General features: G+C 46.6%; 1 protein-coding gene across 6 annotated transcripts in view; it reads right to left on the reverse strand.

The window, feature by feature from the left end:
• The window catches only part of CELF6 (CUGBP Elav-like family member 6), a 41,527-nt gene extending 18,682 nt beyond the window's left edge, over positions 1 to 22,845 (reverse strand). For all 6 annotated transcript variants that reach the window (XM_082444137.1, XM_082444134.1, XM_082444135.1 and 3 more), the window contains exons 1-3: positions 22,469 to 22,845; positions 18,648 to 18,730; positions 9,748 to 9,796 (exon numbers count right to left, since the gene is read on the reverse strand). In XM_082444137.1, the coding sequence (XP_082300263.1) occupies positions 9,748 to 9,796; positions 18,648 to 18,730; positions 22,469 to 22,730 (394 nt within the window). In that variant the 5' untranslated portion in view covers positions 22,731 to 22,845. The remainder of the gene's footprint in view (positions 1 to 9,747; positions 9,797 to 18,647; positions 18,731 to 22,468) is intronic.
• Positions 22,846 to 23,169: the final 324 nt, after the last annotated feature.

The following is a 23,169-nucleotide window of genomic DNA, read 5'->3' on the forward strand; positions in this document are numbered from 1 at the left end:
TACCAACCATCAGACACATCCTAAAATTACCAGTCCACCTTTCCATCCAAATACCAACCCAGGAGATCCTATTGATGGCAGCATTTGATGCTCTGACGTTCTCAGTGATGATTGCAGCATAAGGAGCCAAGGAAGACTAGGAAATGAGTGAAGGAAATATCCAGGGGAAACAAAGTCTCCTGATCAGATCTGATGAGTATCAAGGAGGACTTTAATTCCAAAAGAAAACTATTAGAACTAAGAAACAAATTCAGCAAAGTTCTCCTATTAAAAAAATCAACAGGGACTTCCCTGGTGGAGCAGTGGTTAAGAATCCGCCTGCCAATGCAGGGGACATGGGTTCGAGTCCTGGCCCGGGAAGATTCCACCTGCCACAGAGCAACTAAGCCTGTGTGCCACAACTACTGAGCTTGCACTCTAGAGCTCACGAGCCACAATTGCTGAAGCCCGTGCATGTAGAACCCATGCTCCTCAACAAGAGAAGCCACCGCAATGAGAAGCCCGTGCACCACAACAAAGAGTAGCCCCCACTCGCCGCAACTAGAAAAGCCTGCGCACAGCAACGAAGACCCAACGCAACCAAAAATTTAAAATATAAATAAATAAATAAATTTATTTTTAAAAAAAAGAATCCGCCTGCTAATGCAGGGGACGTGGGTTCGAGCCCTGGTCTGGGAAGATCCCACATGCTGTGGAGCAGCTAAGCCTGTGCGCCACAACTACTGAGCCTGCACTCTAGAGCCCACGAGCCACAACTACTGAGCCTGCATGCCAGAACTACTGAAGCCCACGGGCCTAGTGCCGTGCTCCACAGCAAGAGAAGCCACCATAATGAGAAGCCCGCGCACCATAACGAAGAGTAGCCCCCGCTCACTGCAACTAGAGAAAGCCTGCACACAGCAACAGAGACCCAATGCAGCCAAAAATAAATAAATAAATAAATAAATAAATTTATTTATTTATTTTAAAAAATCAACAAAAAAATCAGTTGTGTTTCTATAAACTAGCAATGAACAATCTGAAAATGAAATTAAGAAAACTATTCCACTTAGCATCAAAAAGAATAAAATACTTAGGAATAAATTTAAACAAGGCTGCGAAAGAGTTGTATCCTGAAAACTACAAAATATTGCTGAAGAAAACGGAAGAAGACGCAAATAAATGGAAGACATCCTATGTTCATGAATTGAAAGACTTAACGTTGTTAGATGTCAGTACTACCCAAAGCAATCTACAGATTTAATGCAATACCTATCAAAATTTCAGTGGCATTTTCTTAAGAAACAGAAAAATCAATCCTAAAATTCATATGGGATCTCAAGAGATCCTGAATAGCCAAATAATCTTGGGGGGAAAAAGAATTTTGGAGGTCTCAGACTATCTGATTTCAAAACTTATTACAAAGCTACAGTAATCAAAGTGTGGTACTGGCATAAAGAGAGACATTTAGACCAATGGAGTAGAATAGAAAGGCCAGAAATAAGCCCTCACATATATGGTCAAATGATTTTCGACAAGAGTGCCAGTCTCTTAAACAAATGTTGCTAAGAAAGCTGGACATCTACATACAAAAGAATGAAGTTGGACCCTTACATCGTACTGTATACAAAAATTAAATGAAAATGGATCAAAGATAAAAATAAATGCTAAAACTACAAAGCTCCTAGAAGAAACAGGGGGAAAGCTTCATGACCTTGCATTTGGCAGTGATTCCTTGGATATGACACCAAAAGCACAGGCAACAAAAGTAAGAATAGAAATTTTAGAGTACATCAAATTTTAAAACTACTGTGCATCAAAGGACACAACCAGAGTGAAAAGGCAACCTACAGAATGGGAGAAAATATTTGCAAACCATATATCTGATAAAAGTTTAATATCCAGAATATATAAAGAGCTCCTATGACTCAACAACAACAAAAATAATTCAATTTTTAAAAACGAGCAAAAGATCTGAATAGATAGTTCTCCAAAGAAGATATACAATGACCAAAAAATATATGAAAAGATGCTCAAAATCACTAATAATCAAGAAAGTGCAAATCAAAACTACGAGATATCAACTGACACCCACCAGGATGACTGCTATTAAAAAAAGGGGGGGGGGGGAGGAAATAAGTGTTGGCAAGGATGTGGAGAAATTATGTATGTATGTGCACTAATGTAGAATGGTACAAGCTGCTATGGAAAACAGTACGGCGGTTCCTCAAAAAATTAAAAATAGAATTACCATATTATCCAGCAATACCAGTTCTGGGTATATATCCAAAAGAATTGAAAGCAGTCTCAAAGAGATATTTGTACACTCATGTTCACATTAGTATTATCCACAATAGTCAAAAGGTAGAAGCAACCTAAATGTCTATCAACCAATGAATGGATAAACAAAATATGGTATATATGTACAATGGAATATCATTCAGCTTTTAAAAGGAAGGAGAAATCTAAAAAAAAAAAAAATGGTTCTGAAGAACTTAGGGGCAGGACAGGGATAAAGACACAGACGTAGAGAATGGACTTGAGGACACGGGGAGGGGGAAGGGTAATCTGGGACGAAGTGAGAGAGTGGCATGGACATATATACACTACCAAATGTAAAATAGATAGCTAGTGGGAAGCAGCCACATAGCACAGGGAGATCAGCTCGGTGCTTTGTGACAACCTAGAGGGGTGGGATAGGGAGGGTGGGACAGAGACGCAAGAGGGAGGAGATATGGGGATATATGTATATGTATAGCTGATTCACTTTTTTGTAAAGCAGGAACTAACACACCATTGTAAAGCAATTATACTCCAATAAAGACGTTAAAAAAAAAAAAAAAAGGAAGGAGATTCTGACACATGCTGCAACATGGATGAAACTTGAGGACATTATGCTAAGTGATATAAGCCAGTCACAAAAAGACAGTTGCCAGGGTCTGGAGGGAGGGAGAAATGGAGAGTTGTTGGTTAATGGGTTCAGACTTTGAGTTTTGTAAGATGAAAATGTTCTGGAGGTTGCACAGCAATGTGAGTACTGCTAACAGTATTGAACTGCACTCTTAAAAATGGTAAAGATAGTAAAGATTATGTTATGTCTGTTTTACCCCAATTAAAAAAAAATACAGTGAAGGAGGAGGCCTGAAAAATAGGGACTTAGATTAAGAAAGAACAGAGACTCCACTGTTCCTTCATCCTGATCCAGGAGAGCCAGGAGGCGAGTAAGAAAGGTAGACGAAGCCTGGGCTTTCAGGTTCCCTTAAGAGAGAAGATCTCAGCCTCCGGAGATGCATTTTTCTTTTGTGGGCTATACACTTGTACCTGAAGGGCTTGTCAGAGGTTCAGCCATAGCCATGGCCTAAAAGTGTTACAACAATTAGCTTTGGGTGATCCACTCTGAGTCAAACTGAAGGAAAGCACCACTCTTTTCCTTCGGAGGTAGACTGCATTTCAGGAAGTGAAACATTAACTTGACATTACCAGGTCTTATGCAGTACTGTGAGCCTTATCTAGTCAGGTTTTAGTTGGAAGAATACTTTTTAGAATTAAATCAGTGTGAGGATCAAAGACAGATACGAGTGTCAACTGACTAATAGAAAAGTTGTTGCTAAGGTCCGTGTCTGATTTAGGCCAGAGAATATGTCCCAGTATTAAGAAATTCTGAAAATTCTAGCTCAAAGTTTAACTTTAACTTAAAGTTTGGTTGTTAAACACTGAATAGAATAGAATCCTAGAAAAAAAAATTGGAAAAGATGGCTTACTTAGTTTGATAGTAATATATGTTTATTACTCAAAATCCAGGCTGATATTTAAACAAACCCTTGCAAATTCAGGCAGAAATTAAACAATTATAGGATGGTTATAGGAGGGTTGATGTGATGACAGATAATTGGCTTTTGAGTTAAACCAAATGTGAAGATTAAAAAACAGAGGCATTACCTCAGAGAAAGTTTTAAATTTGAAAGTAAAAAAAAAAAAAAAACCCTAAAGTGAAAAGATTGCATGGATTTATTACTTAAACTATTTCTGTACTGTAAGCATCTTGGATCTGTAAATATTTGCTAAGTAAAAAATACAGCCAAGTTGGGGAAAGAGCAATCACAATTGTGACTTATGAATTTATTGATTTTATGTTATAAAATTTGAAAGATAGGAAAGAAAATACAGTAGTTCAGTGATTTTGAAGATTTTGCCTTAGAACTAAAAAATACTTTCCCTATATGATTGGTACTTACAGTTCAACTTATTTTTAGTGTTTCCATAGTAGAGATAATCTAAGCTAGGAAAAATCAACCACAGTCTCCATGCTGAAGAGCAGATAAAATAGATCTATTTAGTTACCATTGTCTGAGGGATTTAGGGATCCCTAGCTCTGACCTCATGTAATTTGAGGTTAATTTAACAATTTGAAATACATGAACTTTGAATTTTCATTCAGGCAAACATTTTAATGTTCACATTCAATTAAACACAAATGCTGAGGGAAAAGTTTTTGGCACTATGTATATTTAATTAGAAATGGGCACCTTGGGCTTCCCTGGTGGTGCAGTGGTTAAGGATCCACCTGCCAATGCAGGGGACACGGGTTCAAGCCCTGGTCCAGGAAGATGCCATGTGCCACGGAGCAACTAAGCCCATGAGCCACAACTACTGAAGCCCGTGTGCCTAGAGCCCATGCTCCGCAACAAGAGAAGCCACCGCAGTGAAAAGCCCGCGCACCGCAACGAAGAGTAGTCCCTGCTCACCACAACCAGAGAAAGCCGGCACACAGCAACAAAGACCCAATGCAGCCAAAAATAAATAAATAAAATAAATAAATTTATTTAAAAAAAAAAGAAATGGGTGCCTTTAGTATATTATGAGATAATTTCATTTTGGAAAATTAGATTAATTTTCCTTTAAGAGTGTACTGTTCAAAGGACTTCCCCTGGTGGCGCGGTGGTTAAGAATCCGCCTGCCAATGCAGGGAACACGGGTTCGAGCCCTGGTCGGGGAAGATACCACATGCCACGGAGCAACTAAGCCCGTGCGCCACAACTACTGAGCCTGCGCTCTAGAGCCCACATGCCACAACTACTGAGCCCACGTGCCTCAGCTACTGAAGCCTGCGTGCCTAAAGCCCATGCTCCGCAACAAGAGAAGCCACCGCAATGAGAAGCCCGCGCACCGCAACGAAGAGTAGTCCCCACTCGCCACGACTAGAGAAAGCCCACACACAGCAACGAAGACCCAACGCAGCCAAAAATAAATAAATAAATTTATTGAAAAAAAAAAAAAAGAGTGTACTGTTCAATGCCACAGGATGTAAAATATAGGCACAGAGCATGGAGTATATGAACAGTGTGGGACTTGACTGCAGAATTTATGGGAACTGGGATACATTAAACATATGTATAAATATATATGTATAAACATACACATAGGGCTGGCATACATTAAAAGGCTACTATAATATAGTCCATGAAGACTTGGATGCACTCTGAGTGCCACCAAGGCTACGAGGGATGACCATGAAAGAAGAGGACCCCAGACCTTCTATCGGGCAGATCTTGTGTTGCTACTATTATTGCATTGTAAGCATTGAATGTGCAAGTGTTACCAGTAACTTCTAAAAGTAATGCAACATACAGTGTGTTTAAAATATAGGTTATTTCGAAGTGCCTACGAGGGGACTCCAAGTCAGACGGGGAAAGTCAGAGATGGCTTTGCCCTCAGAGCCTCTGTTTCCTTATTTGGAAGCTTGGAGGAAATAGCTCTTCCTGCCCTACCTATTCTAGAAGCTTGTGGGGGGAATCAAGTTCATGAGACTATCTGTGACCTGTAGAGCATGGTTATACAGAGAGTCTTATGATCTTTCAGATTTAGAAGGAGCCGTTTGGTCTCTAGGAACAAATGGGTGGTTTTAAGAACAATGATGTTGTAGGTAATGTTATAGCGGGAAGAAGACAGGATGTCTCTGTATCTTTCCAAGGTGTTATGAAAAATGTTTTTATAAATTTGCTTTAAACATTTTTTTCAATGAAAACAATTTTACTTCTATTCAGGCTCTCCCCTGCTGTGCTAACACTTTGATTTCTACAACATTGGCTGGAAGTGAAAATAAAACAGACCTATAATAGAAGTTATAAGAAAATAAAATAAAAAATAGGTTATTTCAACCACAAACCTCATGTCTAGTGATTAAAAATAAGAGTAATACTACTCTGTTGCATTGGCATGAAAATTCAAGAGATAGAATGTAAAGTAACTATTTTTGTCAAAAAGCTCATGCATGTGTACATAATAGAATACTCCTGTATGGCAGATGGGAAAGAAAATGGCAGTCTTTGGACCAAAGAAGCAAACCTGATAGGTTTAGTTAGGCTGTCACAATGCTGGCCCACTTTTAAAAATTGAATTAGTTGCCAACATTTAATATAATTAAAACAGAAAACTTTCATTACGTCATGACAGTCTCACCCATTTATGGTTATTTACCTGGCTGCTATAGCATTTGAGTTAGTGATCCCTGTTTTATGGGAAGAAAAATCTAATAATCCCTTCCAGAAAAAAATGGCAAAATTTTGGAAGATTACATTTGCCTTGATACCCCCTTGATTATGTCTGCATTGATACCAGTATTTTTGTAAGATGTAAAAATCATTATTCATCAACTGTAAACAAAGGATTTAATTTCAAGAATAATTTTAAAATATGCAAGCTTAAAGGCTTAACTGTATCAGGGCAGCTGTGACCATTAACTCTGAAGGTTTACAGAATTTTTGGGATAACAGAGATGAGACTTGAATGGCACAAGCTGTCCTACATTGGTGTCAAATGCTACATTTCAAAACCAAATTCAATACCATTTTAAAAGTTGAGTTTCTAAAGCATTAATTTGTGTTAAAATTCAGCAGAGAGCTGAACTCACTTTTGAAGAGATATATATATAATAGCATTGAAGAGAAGAAACACATTTTGATTAGTATCTAACACAGATCAGTTGGTAGTAAAATACTTGTAAATTGTAAAGACCCAACTGTTTTGCAAGACTTGGTACATATATCTCCTCTCTCCCAAATGTGTATCAGGGAACATTTGGTGACTTTGAGTGGGAACATGAAAGAATTGAGAGATCTGGTCATCCAAAACTGCAAGAAGGATTATCCATAGATGCCTTTGGAGTATATGCTCTTTAAAAGCCATCACTTAAGCAATGTAAAGCAATTATACTCCAATAAAGATGTTAAGAGAAAAAAAAAAAAGCCGTCACTTGTCAAGAAATAGCTATGTTATACATAACTACTAAAATTATGAATTCTACTGCCAGGCAGACCTCTTTTCAGCTAGATTTTCTTTTCCTGCTCTCTTGAGCTGCTCGGAATCTGAACAGGTGTAGAGGTGAAATGCCATATGTACAGAATGTGTCAATGATATTACACCTGAAAAACTTGTACAAAAACGGGGAAGCAAATGATAAAACTCATGCTGATGCCACTGCTGGGAGCCCAGATGACCAAGACATCTGGACTAGGCTAAGCAGAAGCATAATCGGCGTGGAGGCCTCCTTTGGGCAGTGGCCCTCACCCTGGCAAGGGGTGTTGGACTCCAAGCAGCGAGTGTGGCCCCAGCATCCTGGATTTAGTTCCTGAACCAGACTCCAAGTTGCACTATGTTCTTCTGAGCTCTGTACCTGATCTTCCCTCTGCCTGAAATACTTGCTCCCTTGCTCCTCCTTTTTCTATTTGACTACTTCTTGTTCATCCTTGAGATCTCAGCTTAAATATTACCACCTCTGGGAGCCCACCTTGACCTTCCAGACTAAGGTGCCCCATGTTTTCCCCAATGCTTTTCAATCCCCCAGGACTTGAAAAGCATTGATCACACTGGATGATAGCTTTGTTTTACTGTTTATATCCTCTTATAGCTCCAGAGCTCCATGAGGCCAGGTGCCAGGTCTGCCTTGCATTCCTAATGTGGAGTAAGTTACTCAAAAGATATGGGTTGGATGGTTGAACAAACTACAGCCCAACCTGTCTGCTTCTTAGCTCACTCAAGTATGCTCAGGTGACCTCTCAGCTGTCTAGTGTTTGTGGGCAGGGCTGAGAAGATGGCCAAAATTGGCCCTGATGCCTAACAGTTTCCCAAGAGGCAGAAATTCTTGGGACAAGTGAACCAGAGGTTTGGTATGCAGCCTGGAACTTCTCAAAAACCAGTCTGGAAAGAATGAGATGGAAAAGGAGGATGTGTGTTTGGAGAAGAGGGAGGAAGCTTGGAAATATCTCCTCAAGACAAAGTGGGATGATAACATCTTGACCAGAAGTGGAGAATCAAAGACCAAAGATCAGAAAATCTAAAAGGAGGAAGAATGGACTTCTTGGAGGAAAGAACTCCACAATGGAACTATGAAGCTACTAGAGTCCCTTGTAGGTGTGGACACTGAGCCTGAAGTCTGAGAGGATGTGCAGAATTATTAGGAGTCAATAAATGTCTGTCAGTTGGGTTCCATTCTCTCCCTGATCTTGGGCAGCTTCTTTTACCTAATAAAAAGCCATGGCTGACCTCCCTAAGGTGGGGAGAGAGTCTTATTTAAGAGAGAGTCAGCAAATGTCAGGGAGGGCTCCAGGCAGATTTCTTGGAATGATTTAACACCCAAGGGCAAGAAAGACACCAAGAACTGACACCAGAAGCTAGTATTGCTTTTCCAGCATGGAAGCCGGCCAGAACTCAGCTGGTTGTCAAAAAGCACAGGCTCGGATGGACCTAGAGTCTGTCATACAGAGTGAAGTAAGTCAGAAACAGAAAAACAAATACTGTATGCTAACGCATATATATGGAATCTAAAAAAATTGTACTGATGAACCTAGTGGCAGGGCAGGAATAAAGATGCAGACGTAGAGAACAGACTTGAGGACACAGGGTGGGGGAAGGATAAGCTGGGACAAAGTGAGAGAGTGGCATGGACATATATACACTACCAAACGTAAAATAGATAGCTAGTGGGAAGCTGCTGCGTAACACAGGGAGATCAGCTCCGTGCTTTGTGACGACCTAGAGGGGTGGGGTAGGTAGGGTGGGAGGGAGACGCAAGAGGGAGGAGATATGGGGATATATGTATACATATAGCTGATTCACTTTGTTGTACAGCAGAAACCAACGCAACATGGTAAAGCAATTATACTCTAATAAAGATTTAAAAAAAAAAGCACAGGCTCTCAAGCCCTCCTGTTCTTAAGGAGCATTAGTCTTTCTGCACTAGGAAACAGTGCAGCTAAAAAAAAACTTTTGAAGACTTTCCATGGTCCTCAGCATAGAGTTCAGTTCCTTAATATGGCCTACAAAATCTGTCTTACCAGCCTCATCTTTTTCCCAAGGCAACTGAAATGAAGGAATGAGTGGCTCCAACCCAGACTGGACTGAGTTCTCTGTAATCAGAAGATCTGGAAAAGGAAAATAACTCTAACCTGGTTCTTCAAACAAACCTGGAAGTTCCACCTGTTAAAACAGGAATGAACTCTCTCCAGGGGCAAGGTGGCAAGAACTCCCTTCCTCTATGTCCAGCCTCTATTTCCTGCCTCTTCTGGGTCTGGGGATGCTGGGACCCCATCCCTCCTCAGTCTGACCTGGGATGGCTGAGCTGTCTGGTGCTAAGTAATCTGGTCCCTCCCTACTTGCCCCCCTTACCCAGGGAGGCTCTAGTAATAAACCCTAGGTAGGCCTGACTCCAGAAGTGGGCCCACCATCCCCGACATGGATGATACCCTGCGATTCGGCAGGCAGGCAAGTTACCTCCTCGGCCCTCACTGGCAGCCGGCTTCACTTGGATGGGACGATTCATCTGAAAGACATCGGACCAACACACCCAGTCAGCGTGACTGCCTGGCCCTGCCCCGGCTTCTCCACCCCTGGACTCCTCAGGATCTAATCCCTCACCCCTTTGAACTCTACACCCCACCACTCTCACACAGGGATTATAGATTTTCTCCAAGATTCCTCCCTTAAAGGCAGGAATTTAGAAGGTGCTGAAGCCTGAAGGATTAGGCGATAGGAAGTTCAGGGGCAAGCAGAGGAGGGACTGTGGAGGTCAAAGAGATTCTCCTGCCTTGGCTCTGTGTAGGGACCATGTGCGGCCTGTCCCTCTGGCTCCTGGACTTCCTTAAAGGCTTTGGGTGAGAGGAATTGGGTAGGAGGGCAGATTTGTGTTCTGTGTCTAAAACTGAGAATATACTTCTCTGTGTCACTTAGATTAAACAATCTGGGAATCAGATTTAGGGCTATCTACCCCCAACTCTGCCATTTAATGGTTGTATGACTTCGAGTAAGCCATCCTCTCTCAGATTCAACTTGTCAAATGAGAAAAACCTTCCCCAAGCTTCTAGGTCACCATAGTTTCTACCCTCACCCTCTCAGTCCCCTCCCTGGGACCCCTTCCCCTGAGGATGCTGGAGTTCTCCAGGGCACCCTCCTTGGCCCTACTCATCCCACTCTTCCCTTTCTTCCTGGCTAATCTCATCCACACCCACAGCCTCAGCTCCTGTCCCCACAGTGATGACTCAGAGCCCTGCGTCTCCAGCCTGTACCTCCCTCCTGAGCTTCAGACCCATGTGCCCAGCTTCTTGCCGGACACCCCGCCTAGAAAGTCCACTGGCACCTTCCACTCAACACACCCAAACCAGAGCTCATCTTTTTGCCCAAACCTGATCCTTCCAGTCATCCAGGCTATAAACCTGGAAAGCAGCTTGACTCCTCCCTCCATACCCTCCCCCACCAACCAATTTCACCTTCTAATTCAGGGGTTCCCTGATCAGGGGTAGATAAGAATCACCTGGGAACCATATCAGACTCTTAAGTTGCGGGATTGTATAATTTGTAAACGCTCCTAGGTGATTTCGATATATACCCCACCCACTCCCATCCCCCAACCACCCTGAGAGAATTCATGATTGAATCCTCATCTCACCTTCCTCTCATGGGTGTTGTGGGGATCACGTGACATAATGGGGACGCAAAATGTCTTTGTAAACAGCCAAGAGCTGGGTGCATAGGATGTGAGGAATTATTGTTAGGGGGCAGACAGCTGAGCGCCGGAAGGAAAGAACAGCAGCCTTCCTGTTCATGGAGGAAGGGCTACTGATGGCCATCTGGCCTGAGAAGGTGATGATCTGACCGCCTCCCCTCAGGAAATGCAATGCTTCTGCACCAATCAGGGGCCACTCCATCCCCTACCAGTGTGCTCGTTGCCGAGACAACAGGCAGCTTCCTGTTACCATAGCCACAAGTGCTACCTAGTAACCATAGTAACGCCCTGGCAGTCACAGTTGAGCAATTTCCTTTGGATCAAATTTGGGGGAGGGGGAGTGGGGAGGGCTTAAAAAAAAAAAAGGAAAGGAAAGGAAAACAGGCCAAGCCTGAACCAGCGCAATCCCCCTCCCACCCAGGGCTCAGGTTCTTATGCGCTCTTACACACCCACCCGCTGGTGGTGGAGCACCTGCAGTGTACCAGGCTGTGGGTGAGGACCGAGACACCGACAGGACTCGGGCTGCAGTCTAGAGGGGTGACAGATCAATCCAAGGAGATCAGGGCGAGCTGGACAGGTCTGGACTGGCCTGGACCAGGGACCAGGAGGACAGGACCCGTCCCTGGGCATGGCCACCTGCGACTGTGGAGGAGAGACCAAGAGACAGAGCCATGGAGAGCAGAGACACAGGGAGAGATGAAGAGACATAGGAAGACAGAAATGATGAGAGAGTAAGACAGACCTACACAGGGGCAAGGAAAGAGAGAAATACTGGGGGAGATGGGAAGGAAATGAGGGGATAAGGGGTCAGGAAAGGGGGGTGCAGGAAAGGTAGGGAGGAGTGTGGCAGAAGGGTAGAAGCCTGGGGTAGGGGGCAGTGAGGGTGAGCAAGACCATCCTTATTTTATTAGTTCTTAGATAGATCCTAAGAATTTCTCGCTGGAGCCTAGAGTGACGAGCACATGTAACAGCAGTGGTTTCCATGGCAGCTGCCTCCCCGGCTGGGTTTCTGGGGAGATGGAGCTCATCGGTGCCCTGGAGGATGTCCCTTTTCCCCCTCCCCCTCTCCACCACTGTTTGATGGAGAGTGGTCATTAGGTGGTACATACATGTCCCACGTGGACCTGGCAGAGTCCAGGTCTTGGAGGCTGGGCACCTAGACTTTCCACCACTCGGGCATGTTGCCAGTATGTCCAGAACTCTGTGAAGAGCCCTGGGCTGGGCCCTTCAGGGGAGACAGCGATGACCCTAGGACCCTGTCCTCAAAGGCGTATAGAGGGGAAGATAATGCCACCATTTCCAGAGAGCCCATGATGTTCCAGGCCCTTCCTGGGGCACTTTACATACATTGTCTCTAAATTCCTTCCAACCACTCTGCAAGATAGTGCCATTGTTCCCATAGTATAGATGAGAAAGCTGAGGCTGAGGGGGGTTAAATCACTTGTCCAAGATCACATGGTGAGTAAGTAGTTGAGCTGGGATTTGCCTCCAGGTCTGCCTGACACTGAAGTCCATGATTTTTGCATTGTGTCACTCAGCTCCGTTCTTAAGACATGAACACAAATAAGGAGGCACAGAGGGACCAGGACCTTGGGAGGCGTGCAAGGTAAATTGCTGTGGGAGAGGCTGACTCCAGCTGGAGAGGCTGGCTCAGGGAAAGTTTCATGGGGGAGGCAGGGTTTGAGCTGGGTCTTGCAGCACGGGGGTCATTTGGGCCATGTGGAGATCGTGGGAGAGGTGGGGCTGGAGGCTGAACACTCCAGGTGGCTGGGGTACGGAGAGGGAGATGCAATCTGAAGGAGCAAGGGTTTTCTGGTGGGCACCTGACACCGAGGGAGCTAGGGTAGTACATATTGCTGTCAAGTCAGATGGACGTGGGTTTAAATCCTGGCTCTATCACTGACAACTTCCTTAAGGTCTCTGAGCCTCAGTATCCACATTAGTAAAAGGGGACTCAGGATCCCACCTTGAAGGGGTGTGGCGAAAATGACAAAGGCAAGATCTTAGTAGGTGCACCAGATGTAATAAATTTTTTGTTTGTTTGTATTTGTTCATGTGAGTTTTAAATGGAAGGATATGAAATTGAAGGGTAGGCAGGGGCCAGATCAGGGCAGGTTGTGAAAACCATGACAAGTAACTTTGACTTTGTTGTATTTCAAAGGCAATAGGGATCCAGGGAAGGATATTAAGTAGGGGAGGGATCTGTCTTATGAAGGATCCCATGAGCTGTCATTATGCAGAGAAAGGATTGGAAAGGGAAAGATTAGAGGCAGGAGGATCAGTGATACAGGTAAGGGGTGAGGGTGACCTGGACTAGGGCAGAAGGAAATGGACAGATTCAGGAGATGTTCAGGAAGAATCAACTGGACTAAAGTTCTATTGGATGTGGGGACTGAGGGAGAGGAGGGAATTTTGGCTGACTCTCAGGCTTATGGCTTAGGTGTTGGGGAAGTTGGTAGTTTGGGAGCTAGGAGGTGCAGGGGAAGTCCTCAGGGGAGGAGCCCAAGATGGTGATGACAGAGTTGGGAAGAGTAATGCTCCCCAGGCTCTGGGCCTTCAGTCTCCACTGGGAAGTGGTTAGGGAGGACACCCGGTTTTTAGGTATGTTCTTTGTGGCTAAAGGAGAAAAAGAGCTGCCCACATGAGCTACCTGGGCAACCCTACCCTGCCTCGTTCCTGCCACAGCCAGGGGAGGGATGTGGAAGCGGAGTCAAGTAATCACTGTTCCCCTTTGAAGAAAAGAGGGCATTGCCTCCTTGGCCAAGAACTTGTCATGGGACCTCACGGGAGCTGTTGCCCTTGGCTGAGCACCTATTCCCCTGAGACCTTCCCGAGTCCAGGCACATTTCTGCTTCAGGGCCCAGCCCTGGAGGGGAAATCAAGGGAGAGTATGTCAGAAAGAGGAGAGGACAACCTACTCCAAGTGGTGGAGTGGAGAAGGTCAGAGGCAGGACAGACACGCACAGGGTCCTAGTCCTTCTGCCCCTGTAAGCAGCAGGGAAGGCAAGACCTTACCCCTTCTCCCTGCTTGACTTGCCAAAAATTCCTGCCTTTGGGCTCCACATTGCCCTCTTCACACTCTTCTGTCCTGATCACAACTCTTCCCTCCACTCAGCACTCATGCCCTCAGCCCTTTCCCCTCACCATGGGAAGAATGCTTATTGGAGCCTCCCCAAAGAAGGGACTACTGATGGGTCTAAGAGAGGTGTCATGGGTGCAAGAAAGAGTGGAGCAGATAGAAAGGAAACCACCATTTTCAGTACTTTGTTCTACCTCACCCCCTTCCTCTAATTCAACCCACTGCCAAGTCCCATTCATTCTAGAATCTATATGGATTTCCTAAATAGTTCTCAAGTCCATCCTCTCCTCTCCGTTCCTACCCTAACCCCAGCTCCAGGCCAGTATCATCACTCACATGCCCTCAGCAAGTGTTACCAGAGGGTCATCTGCCTCCAGCATTGCGTCCTCTCCACCCCAGCCTTCACACTGTAGCCAAAGTGATCTTTCAGTACCAGTCCCTCACTCTTCCCTGATCAAAATCCACCCACAGTTCCCCATTGCAAGCCGCCCAGTAAAGTCCAAGATCCTAAGACTGGGAGCCAAAACCTGTTAGTCCTGCCTCCCGTGCTACCCAACATGCATGATACTCTCCATTCACTTGGAGCCTTAGACATCTTTGCTGGGCACTTTCCCTGACTGTCCCCAGAATTCCAGAAGACACTTTTGTCTTTTAGGTTTCTAGGCCTTCAAACATGATGAAGTATGATCATGATTCAGCTCAGACAGCATCTCCTCTGTGAAGCAGCTCCTCCTTCTCCACCCCTGATGCTTCTTCTACGTGCCCAGAGGTTAAACCCCACTGAGGTGCAACAGGTTATTTCTGGGCTGGAAGCTCCTTGAGGGCAAAGGCGCCAGCTCATGCACTGGGCAGTTGCTAGCACATACAGTGCCTTTGTGTGAGTTACAAAGAGGCAACCCTGTGGGCAAATTAGGAAAAATGTCCCCCTTCCTCTGGGCTGACACAGTCCTGTGATAATGTGCATGGCTTGGTCAATAGAGCATGGCTGGATTTCAGCCCCTGTTTGCCTTTTCCACTCAAGCTGTTTTGTGCAGGGCACAACCTGCAAAAGCAAATGTACTCAGTTATGTCTGTCTCCTTCATGGTGTTTGAAGGGATGGATGCCCAGGGGAAAGGAGAGCATGAGCATGGAGAGAGACAAGTGCGGGGCCAGGAGGGAACCTTCTGAATCCCAGAAGGCGGGGCTGAGGTTGGGCCTCACTTTCTTCAGGTGGATTCTGAAGCCTAAAGTGAGGCTGAAAGAAGTAGCTCTAGCTTCATGGGGAAGAAGCTGTAGAAGATGGGACAGACCACTGAGGTTTGAAGGAAGTCCTGAGTAGGGAGCCAAGCTTTGATAGGTGACAGAAATTAGCAGGGAGCTGGTGGAGGGGGGCCGGGGGGAGGTCCCAGTCCAGCAGATAACATGAAATTTCTCCTAGAGGTTCAGGCTTTCTCTTTAGGTTTGACCCAGCCTTTCCTAGTCCCACAGCGACAGTCCTGCCTGCCTCCAGCCAGAGTCCAGATTGAAGTCTTGTCCCTGCTTCTCCAGCAGATGGCAGGTGTGCCCAGGACCCAGTGCCTACAGAGAGCTGGGCACCCTCCTCTCCATGCTGGTGGGCCTGAGCCCAGGTGACTAAAGCTACCGCTGCCCCTGGCAGGCCCAGAAGAAAGATTGATGGCTCGGCCATTGCTGGGGCTTGCCAACAGGGCCATTGATTTTCATTTAGGAGAATAATTAAATATTAATTTTCACTTTGTTAAGCTGAGGAGGGTGAATAAAGCCAATCCTGGCAGTACAAGAGGAAGTCAGGCCATGTTGGAAGCCTGTAGATGAAAGGGTGAGAGGGGGCAGATGTATCCAGTCACCATCCCCTCCAGAACTTTAGACCCCTGTCTACCACTAGCTTGGCTCAGGTAACAGCGCAGTGGTTAAGTGAATGAGTTCTGGAGCCAGACTACTTGCACTCAAAGCCCACATCTTCCCATTAGTAGCTACATGAACTTGGGCAAGTCACTTGTTTTCTATGACTCAGTTTCCTCATCTGTAAAATGGGAATGCCAATAACAATACCTTCTTCATAGAGGATTAAATGAATTTGAACCTGTAAAGTGCTAGGAACACTGTCTGGTATCAATATATGTTAGTTATTATTATTTCTCTTTTCTCTCCCAGAAATTATCTCAGTAGTATAGGGCTTCACTGTCCTTATCTCAGGTGCCCTCAGCCTCATAGAGTACCCCAGGTACCCCGTCTCTTGTGGAGCCCTGTGGCTGGTTGAGGAGGGAATTTTTTTTTTAACATTTATTTATTTATTTATTGGCTGCATCGGGTCTTAGTTGCGGCAGACGGGATCTTTCATTGCAGTGTGCAGGCTCTTTGTTCTGGCGCACGGGCTTCTCTCTAGCTGTGGCGTGCAGGCTTAGTTGCCCCGCAGCATGTGGGATCTTAGTTCCCTGACCAGGGATTAAACTGGCATCCCCTGCATTGCAAGAGCGATTCTTAACCGCTGGACCACCGGGGAAGTCCCTGAGGAGGGGATTTGTTCTCCCAAAGTTCATCTTAATTTTTTCAGTGCCTTCCATTTGCTTTCAGGATAAAGTCCAAACCCCTCAGCCTGGAGTTCAAAGTTTCCTCTTCAGCCACTGCCCTCTGTGGATCTTCTCTCTGGTCTGGCCCCTGCTCACATGGGGGGCCCCTCCTCTACACTCCTAGCCTCATTTCACACCCATCTGTTCCTCTTCTCTCTGCACCTTTATCATGATGTTTCCCACATGGAGTGTTACCGTTCATATCATTGACTCAATTCCAGTGACAGAAGTCATTTACTCCCAAGTTTGGATGAGTAATGACTTCTACTATTACTCCTAGTAATGCTGCTGTTACTACTACTACTACTACTACTACTACTACTACTACTACTACTGCTACTACTACTACTGCTACTACTACTACCACCAGCTAACCTGTATTGAGTACTTATTGTCTGCCAAGATCTGAGTTAAGCACTTTACATGACTTAGTTCATTTAATTATTATAACAACCCTACAAGTTCAATTTCACAGATGAGGAAGCTTAGGCTTAGAGAGGTAAAGACTTGCTCAAGGTCATAGAGTTAGTGAGTGGTAGGGCCTGGAACGACACCCAGGTCTGTCTGACTCCAGAGCCTGCATACAGAGGATTGGCGAGGGTGATAAGTTAGTGTTACTTGACACTGAGTCTTCAAGAGCAAAGCTCAAGTTCCTTCAATTACAAGGATTGGTTCTAGGATCTGACACCCCAATAACAGCCTGATCAGCTCTAAGTAAAGCCTGTCTTACTGCTGGAGAGCTCCAATTCAGAGAAATGACTTCTTTACACTGAGCCAAAATTAGTGCATCTGTTCTTTATACCCCACTTATCCTGCTCCTGCTCTGTGAGGCCACCCATAGGAAACCAAATCCCTCTTCAGGATCTGAAAGCGGTTCCCCACCCCAACAGTAATATGTATCAAGATCTTACTCTGTGCCAGGCACTTGCTAAGCCTCAGTTCATCCTCACAATAGCCCAGTGAGCTAAGTGTTAGTATAACCCACTCCTTATAGATGAGGAAATTTTCTAATAATGTATGTGAAGACACAGAAGTGGTAAATGGCAGAGCTGGGATTCAAATCCAGTCTGTGAGTCTCAAAAAACTAGTATTCTTAATTATTATGTTATGATGCCTCCCTATTGCAGCCCCCACTAAACCCTATTTTCTCCAGCTAAATATCCCCAATTCTTCAAATTATCATTCCATAATATATTTTATGTCCCCATCCCATCCTAGTCTCTTTCTGGTAGGCTAATGACCCTCTTAAATCTGAGGCCTGGAACTGGATATGAGTCCCAGGTTTGGCCTGCCCAGGACATTTGAATAGCGTTCTTGTTCTAGACATATCACTCCTTGGACAAGAAAGAATGAGGCTGTGTAGTATGACTTGCTCTTGGTGAACCCACACTAGTTCCTAACAATCACCACTTTCTTCCTTCCACAGTAGGTCCCACTTTGCCTTTTGTCCAGTGATTACCCATTAGCCAAGGCCATATCAAGTGCCACTGATACACAGTAGCCTAGCTGCCTGTGGAATCAGGTCTCTCTTAACTTTAGCTAAGTGTTTGGGGTGTGGAGGGAAAGCAATCTTGGTGAGTCAAGACACCCCAAAAAACATTACAGGAAGAGGACCAGAGGGAAGTGCCATCAAGGACCCTAGAACTGGAGGAAGTGGGATACCAGACCAGCAGAGCCTCTCCTCCATGTATCTGCATATATGCTCACACCAGTGACAAATGACACCTAAAATCATGATTTTAGCCAACATGGACAAACTCTAGCATAGCTCACAACAGTAATGCCTTTCCTAAATATGGGCAGGGTACACTTAGCCCAAGAGTCTTGAGCCCATTTCTTTGGACCAGAAGACTGAACATAACACATAACCTGTAGCTGTTAAGGGTACAGGTCAGTCCTCTCCTGGAAAGATGACTCTTCTTCTAGTTCCTGGTCCCAGCCCAGCCCCTATATGCTGCTTTGGCATGCACATAGGGCATGTCCCCAGCCTGAGGTGATCCCCCCCCCAACCCTGGTGGACTTACCCCTGGCAGGGTCTTCTGCTCGTGCAGTGCACTCTGGGCCTTGAGAGCAGAGTCCCGGGCGCAGTAGGTGAGGAAGGCACAGCCTGGGGAGGAAGAGGCTGGCTCAGGGGGTTTCCTGAAACCCCCAGATACTCTTCCTGGAAAGACCCCATTAAGTTGACAAACTCAAGGCCACTCTCCTTAAACAAGGACACTACTTCTGAGAAGGCTTCTCTGCCTCCCACCTTCTCTGAAGGCAGGGGCTTCATGTGCCTGTGTCCCAGGCTCTGGCTCCTTCTCATTTGCTCGTGGCCTCTTGCCTACCGAACATGTGTACCCACACCCAGTCACATGCTAATACAATCCCACATCTCCCCTCCCCACTCCAGCCATAAATCCTGTTAGGGTTAGACCTCCCTAAGCAGCTTTGCCTTCAGCTTTAACCCCAGCCTCCCCTTTCCTTTTTGGATCCATACTCCCAAAGTCTCTCAGAATCAGCCTCAATTCCTTCCCAACTCAGTTTCAGATGGGAGGAGACAGAAGAGGAGGAGAAAGGTTGGGACCCCAGGACCCCAGAACTCCTTCCTAACACCTCCTCCTAGTTTGAGTCTGAGGAAGGGATAATTTTGAGGCTTGGAAGATGGGACTGGTTTAAGGGTGTCCTATAGGTAGGAGCTTCTAGGGACTTCCAATCCTATCCAAGGAACTTGATCTGTCAGCTCTCCCAGGACTTCAAGATAGGGCCTCTTAAATAGTTATTGTGCCCCAAATTTGACTTCTCTAAAAGAACCAGTAGATACAGGGGAGAGGAGTCGGGGTTGAGCCAAAGGATCAGTCCTACCCCCTCTTTGTCCAGCCTCAGAACCTGTAGCCTGCTAGGAAGCACAGGGCCAAGATTTCTTCCTTTCCAAAAGTCATTGAGCACTCGCTCATTCAGAAAAGATTTATTGAATACTTATTATGGTGGGACATTATGACGGCTTGAAGGTAAAGTGGCAACAAGACAGATACATTTCCTGCCCTCAGGGGGATCATGTAAAGGATCATGAGGGGGATGTATCTAACTCCACAAGGTTGAGGAATGTCTCAAAGAACACACTGAATTCTCAATAACAAACGGGTGTTAATGAGGTAACAAAAAGTGTGGTGATTATTTCAAGCAGAGAGAATAGTACATATGATGACTGAGTGAAGAATTCAGTGTGTTGGGGAAATGGATGGAAGGCTAGTATGGTTGGAGGTTGGCAATTTAGGGGCAGAGTGGCCAGTGAGGTATGCAGGTATCAGCTCATCTATAACCTCAGTCTGGACTTTGAACTTTTTCCTAAGAATAGCGGAGAGCCACTAAAGGGTTGTGACATTAGGTCTGTGTTTTCAAAAACAGCCTTCTGAGTGTAGGAAGGAGAAAGACTGAAGGAAGAGAAAGTGGATGTGGGAAGCCATTAGGAGCTTGGTGCACTTTTCCACTTAGACCTCAGCAGACTTCAAAGGCAAATGGGAACATTTTCTCCAATGTCTCCTATGTGGTTGCCCTCTTAAGGTGGGTGGATATCTGCCATTCATTGGGTTAAAGTGACCTCAGAGAACTCCTGGGACAAACTCTTATCATATCAATAGGAAAACTGAAGCCCAGAGAGTATACAAGTGGCAGGATAGGGTTTGGAATCTCCAAACTCCTAGGCTGAGCTTGTTTTCAAAGCACTGTGGCTGCCCCCCGTGGTACTCAGCCATCAAAAAGAAAACGAGTCACTCTGGCTTTTGGACATCACTGTTGCTGGGGAGAAGGTGGAGAACATGTTGACTTGGAGACCCTCCCCAGTGATCTTGCAAGGCAACCCCGCCTTCAAGAGCTGTGGGTTGGTTTGGGGATAAATCACCAAACACCTGATTCCGCTTACATCTCTGCTCCATCTACTGCCACCAAACCATATTAGCTGACGTCAGAACTGGGCAGGGCTGGGGCCCTCTCAGAAAGGCTTGAGGGCCTAGCTGCTGCCTAAAGGAGCCCTGTGTGACTACCTGGGATAGGGAGTGGAAGAATGCAGGGATAAAAAGACAGAGAAGCATGGCTTGAAGGACAGATGAATGGAAAACAACAGGAAGAATTAGAACTAAGTGTAGAGAGAAAGAGAGAAAGGATGAGGGAACAGTTCAGAGACTCTGATGGTGTTTGAGTGAGAATTAAAGGTATTCTATACACTTCCCTTACTGTACAGATGGCTCAGAAAGATTAGCTTGGACTTACATACTGAAATAAATGTCTAGAAAATAAGAAAATAAATTGCTATGGATGGATGTACAGCTGGGCAGCTGGACTGTGTTAGAAGGAATCTGGATGGTATGGTCTTGTCATTTCATGCCCCTCTAAAAATGACCCCACCCAGGAGCATGGAAGATGCACTGCTTCATAGCTGCTCCCGGATCTTCTATGGGCATTTTCCTGGAGCCTCTATGTTAGTGTGCCTAGGAACTCTCCAAAGCCTCTGAGTTGAAAAGGTGGCAGCCTGATTCCAGCTCTTAGCCCTTAGGAAAGTACATTTAGCTGTTACCCAGGGCCCACCACTTCTCTCCTGGAAAGATCATGGAGGATAGTTGGGGACCCTCCCCCACTCCCCAAACCCTGAAACTGCAGCATGGTGAAGGTGGGGAGAGAAAAAGGTGTTTCTTCTCAAATAATTTCCTTCCCCTGCCCATGTATGACATGTGTCTCTGGCTCTCTTACTCCAGCCCAGCCTGGACAGACTTTTCTGCATGTAAACAAGCCTCCTCCCTATCCCTACAGGAGGAAAGGGGTGTGGCTGGACAGGACCGTGGTGCGTCTCTCTCTAGCAAGGGCAGGGAGAAGACCCCTTTCTGCCTCTTCAACCTGACCCACCCTGAGGCTCTGGTCCACAGGCTCTGGTCCAGGACCATCCTGTGAGGGAGGGAAAGCAGGAGGCCATAAAGAGGATTGGGAAGGGACAAATATGTGTCACAGGAGTGGGAAGATTAGAGGGTAAAAGAAGTGTAGGTTCAGCTGAGAAGAAACCTGAGATGAGGGGGCACGAGGTGGCTGGAGTTCCCAGCTGAGATCAGAGTTCTGGACTCAAATCAGAAAAGGAAGACAGTGTTGGGATTCTGGATGGGAGTAGGAGAGATTGGGGCTATTGTTAAGCATGAAGGCAGAATTTGGTGCTGAGAGCCTCCTGGGAGGGGAATTGGATTTTGTGACTTAGACAGGCATGGGTTCTGAAGAAGGGGAGAGTTTGGGTCTGTGAGATTTTAGGTTGGCAGTGTGAATCAAAAGAAGGTTCTGGGGGTTGACTGGTCTTGGAGGCCAGAGTGAGGGGTGCAAGCCCAAAATGTGTGTGAAGGTGGTTAGGCCTGAGTGGGGTGGTACCAGATGGGGGTGGAGGGATGGTGGTTCAGGAATGATTGGGTCCAGGGTTTGGGAGATTGAAGGTGTCAGAGACCTAGAAGGTGGAATAAGTTTCCAAATTCCAGGATTTGAGATGTCTGATGGGAGGGATAGAGGGAAGTCCAGCTGAAAGGCGAGGAGTGTTGGGATGTGAGACGTGAAGGGTAGGGAGTTGAAGGTTAGAGTGGAGTACATGTTGGGACCAGAGTGATGATCACAGGGAGGATGTCAGAGAGAAAATTCTGGGTTGGGTGTTCTGTGATCTGGGAAGAAGACTGGGTTGAAGTGGGCTGGTATTAGACTGGTGTTGGACTGGCTCTAGGTAGGGCTAGGGTTGGGGCTGGGGTTGAGGCTGGGATTTGGGCTGGGCCGCACTCTAATCGGAATGGGGCTGGGCAGGGCTGGGCAGGGCTGGGCTGGGCTGGGCTGGGCTGACCCCGCGCACCTTTGTGGAGGCCGGTGAGCCGGTCCTTCAGCACCGTCAGCTCGTAGATGCGGCCGAACTCCTCGAACAGCGGCTTGAGGTCCTGCTCGTCCAAGCCCCTCGGGATCTGCCCCACGAAGAGCTTGATGGCGTCGTGGTCCTTCATGGGCACGGCAGGACCCGGGTTTAGCCCGCTCATGCCGACGCCGCTGTCCGCGGTGCTGAAACCCAGGCGCGCGCCGGGGCCGGCGGGCGGCGCAGACCCTCCGGGCGCCGCGGCCATATCCCCGCCCGGTCCGCCCTCCCGCCGGTCCCGCCTGTCCCGCCGTCCCCTCCCTGGACCGGTGGCGAGGGCCAGGGGGGGAGGGGGCGGGACCCGGGCAGCGAGGGCGGGGGGCCTGCACCGGGGGCGGGGTCCGGATGGAGGGGCGTAGAAAGGGTGGGGCGGGATGGAAAAGGGCGGGGCAGGGGGCGGGGCAGGCCCGGGCCGAAGCGGCGGGATGCTGGGGTCTGGCTTCAGGTCCCCGCGCCTCGCTCTCTGGGCTCCCGCCCGAGCTCTCCTGGAGCTGAGCCCCGAGCCCCAGCCCCCGTGTTTGATGACGTAAGGCAGCTGGCCGCCGGGTCTACGCAAATGATTTGCATAATGAGGAAGCAGCGGCCAATCAGAGATGGAGTTGACCGGGCTCGGCCGGGGGCGGGCGGGGCGGCAGGGCTCTAGAGCT

This window comes from Balaenoptera physalus (assembly GCF_965194825.1).
Source record: "Balaenoptera physalus genome assembly, chromosome: 2".
Lineage (NCBI taxonomy): Eukaryota > Metazoa > Chordata > Mammalia > Artiodactyla > Balaenopteridae > Balaenoptera > Balaenoptera physalus.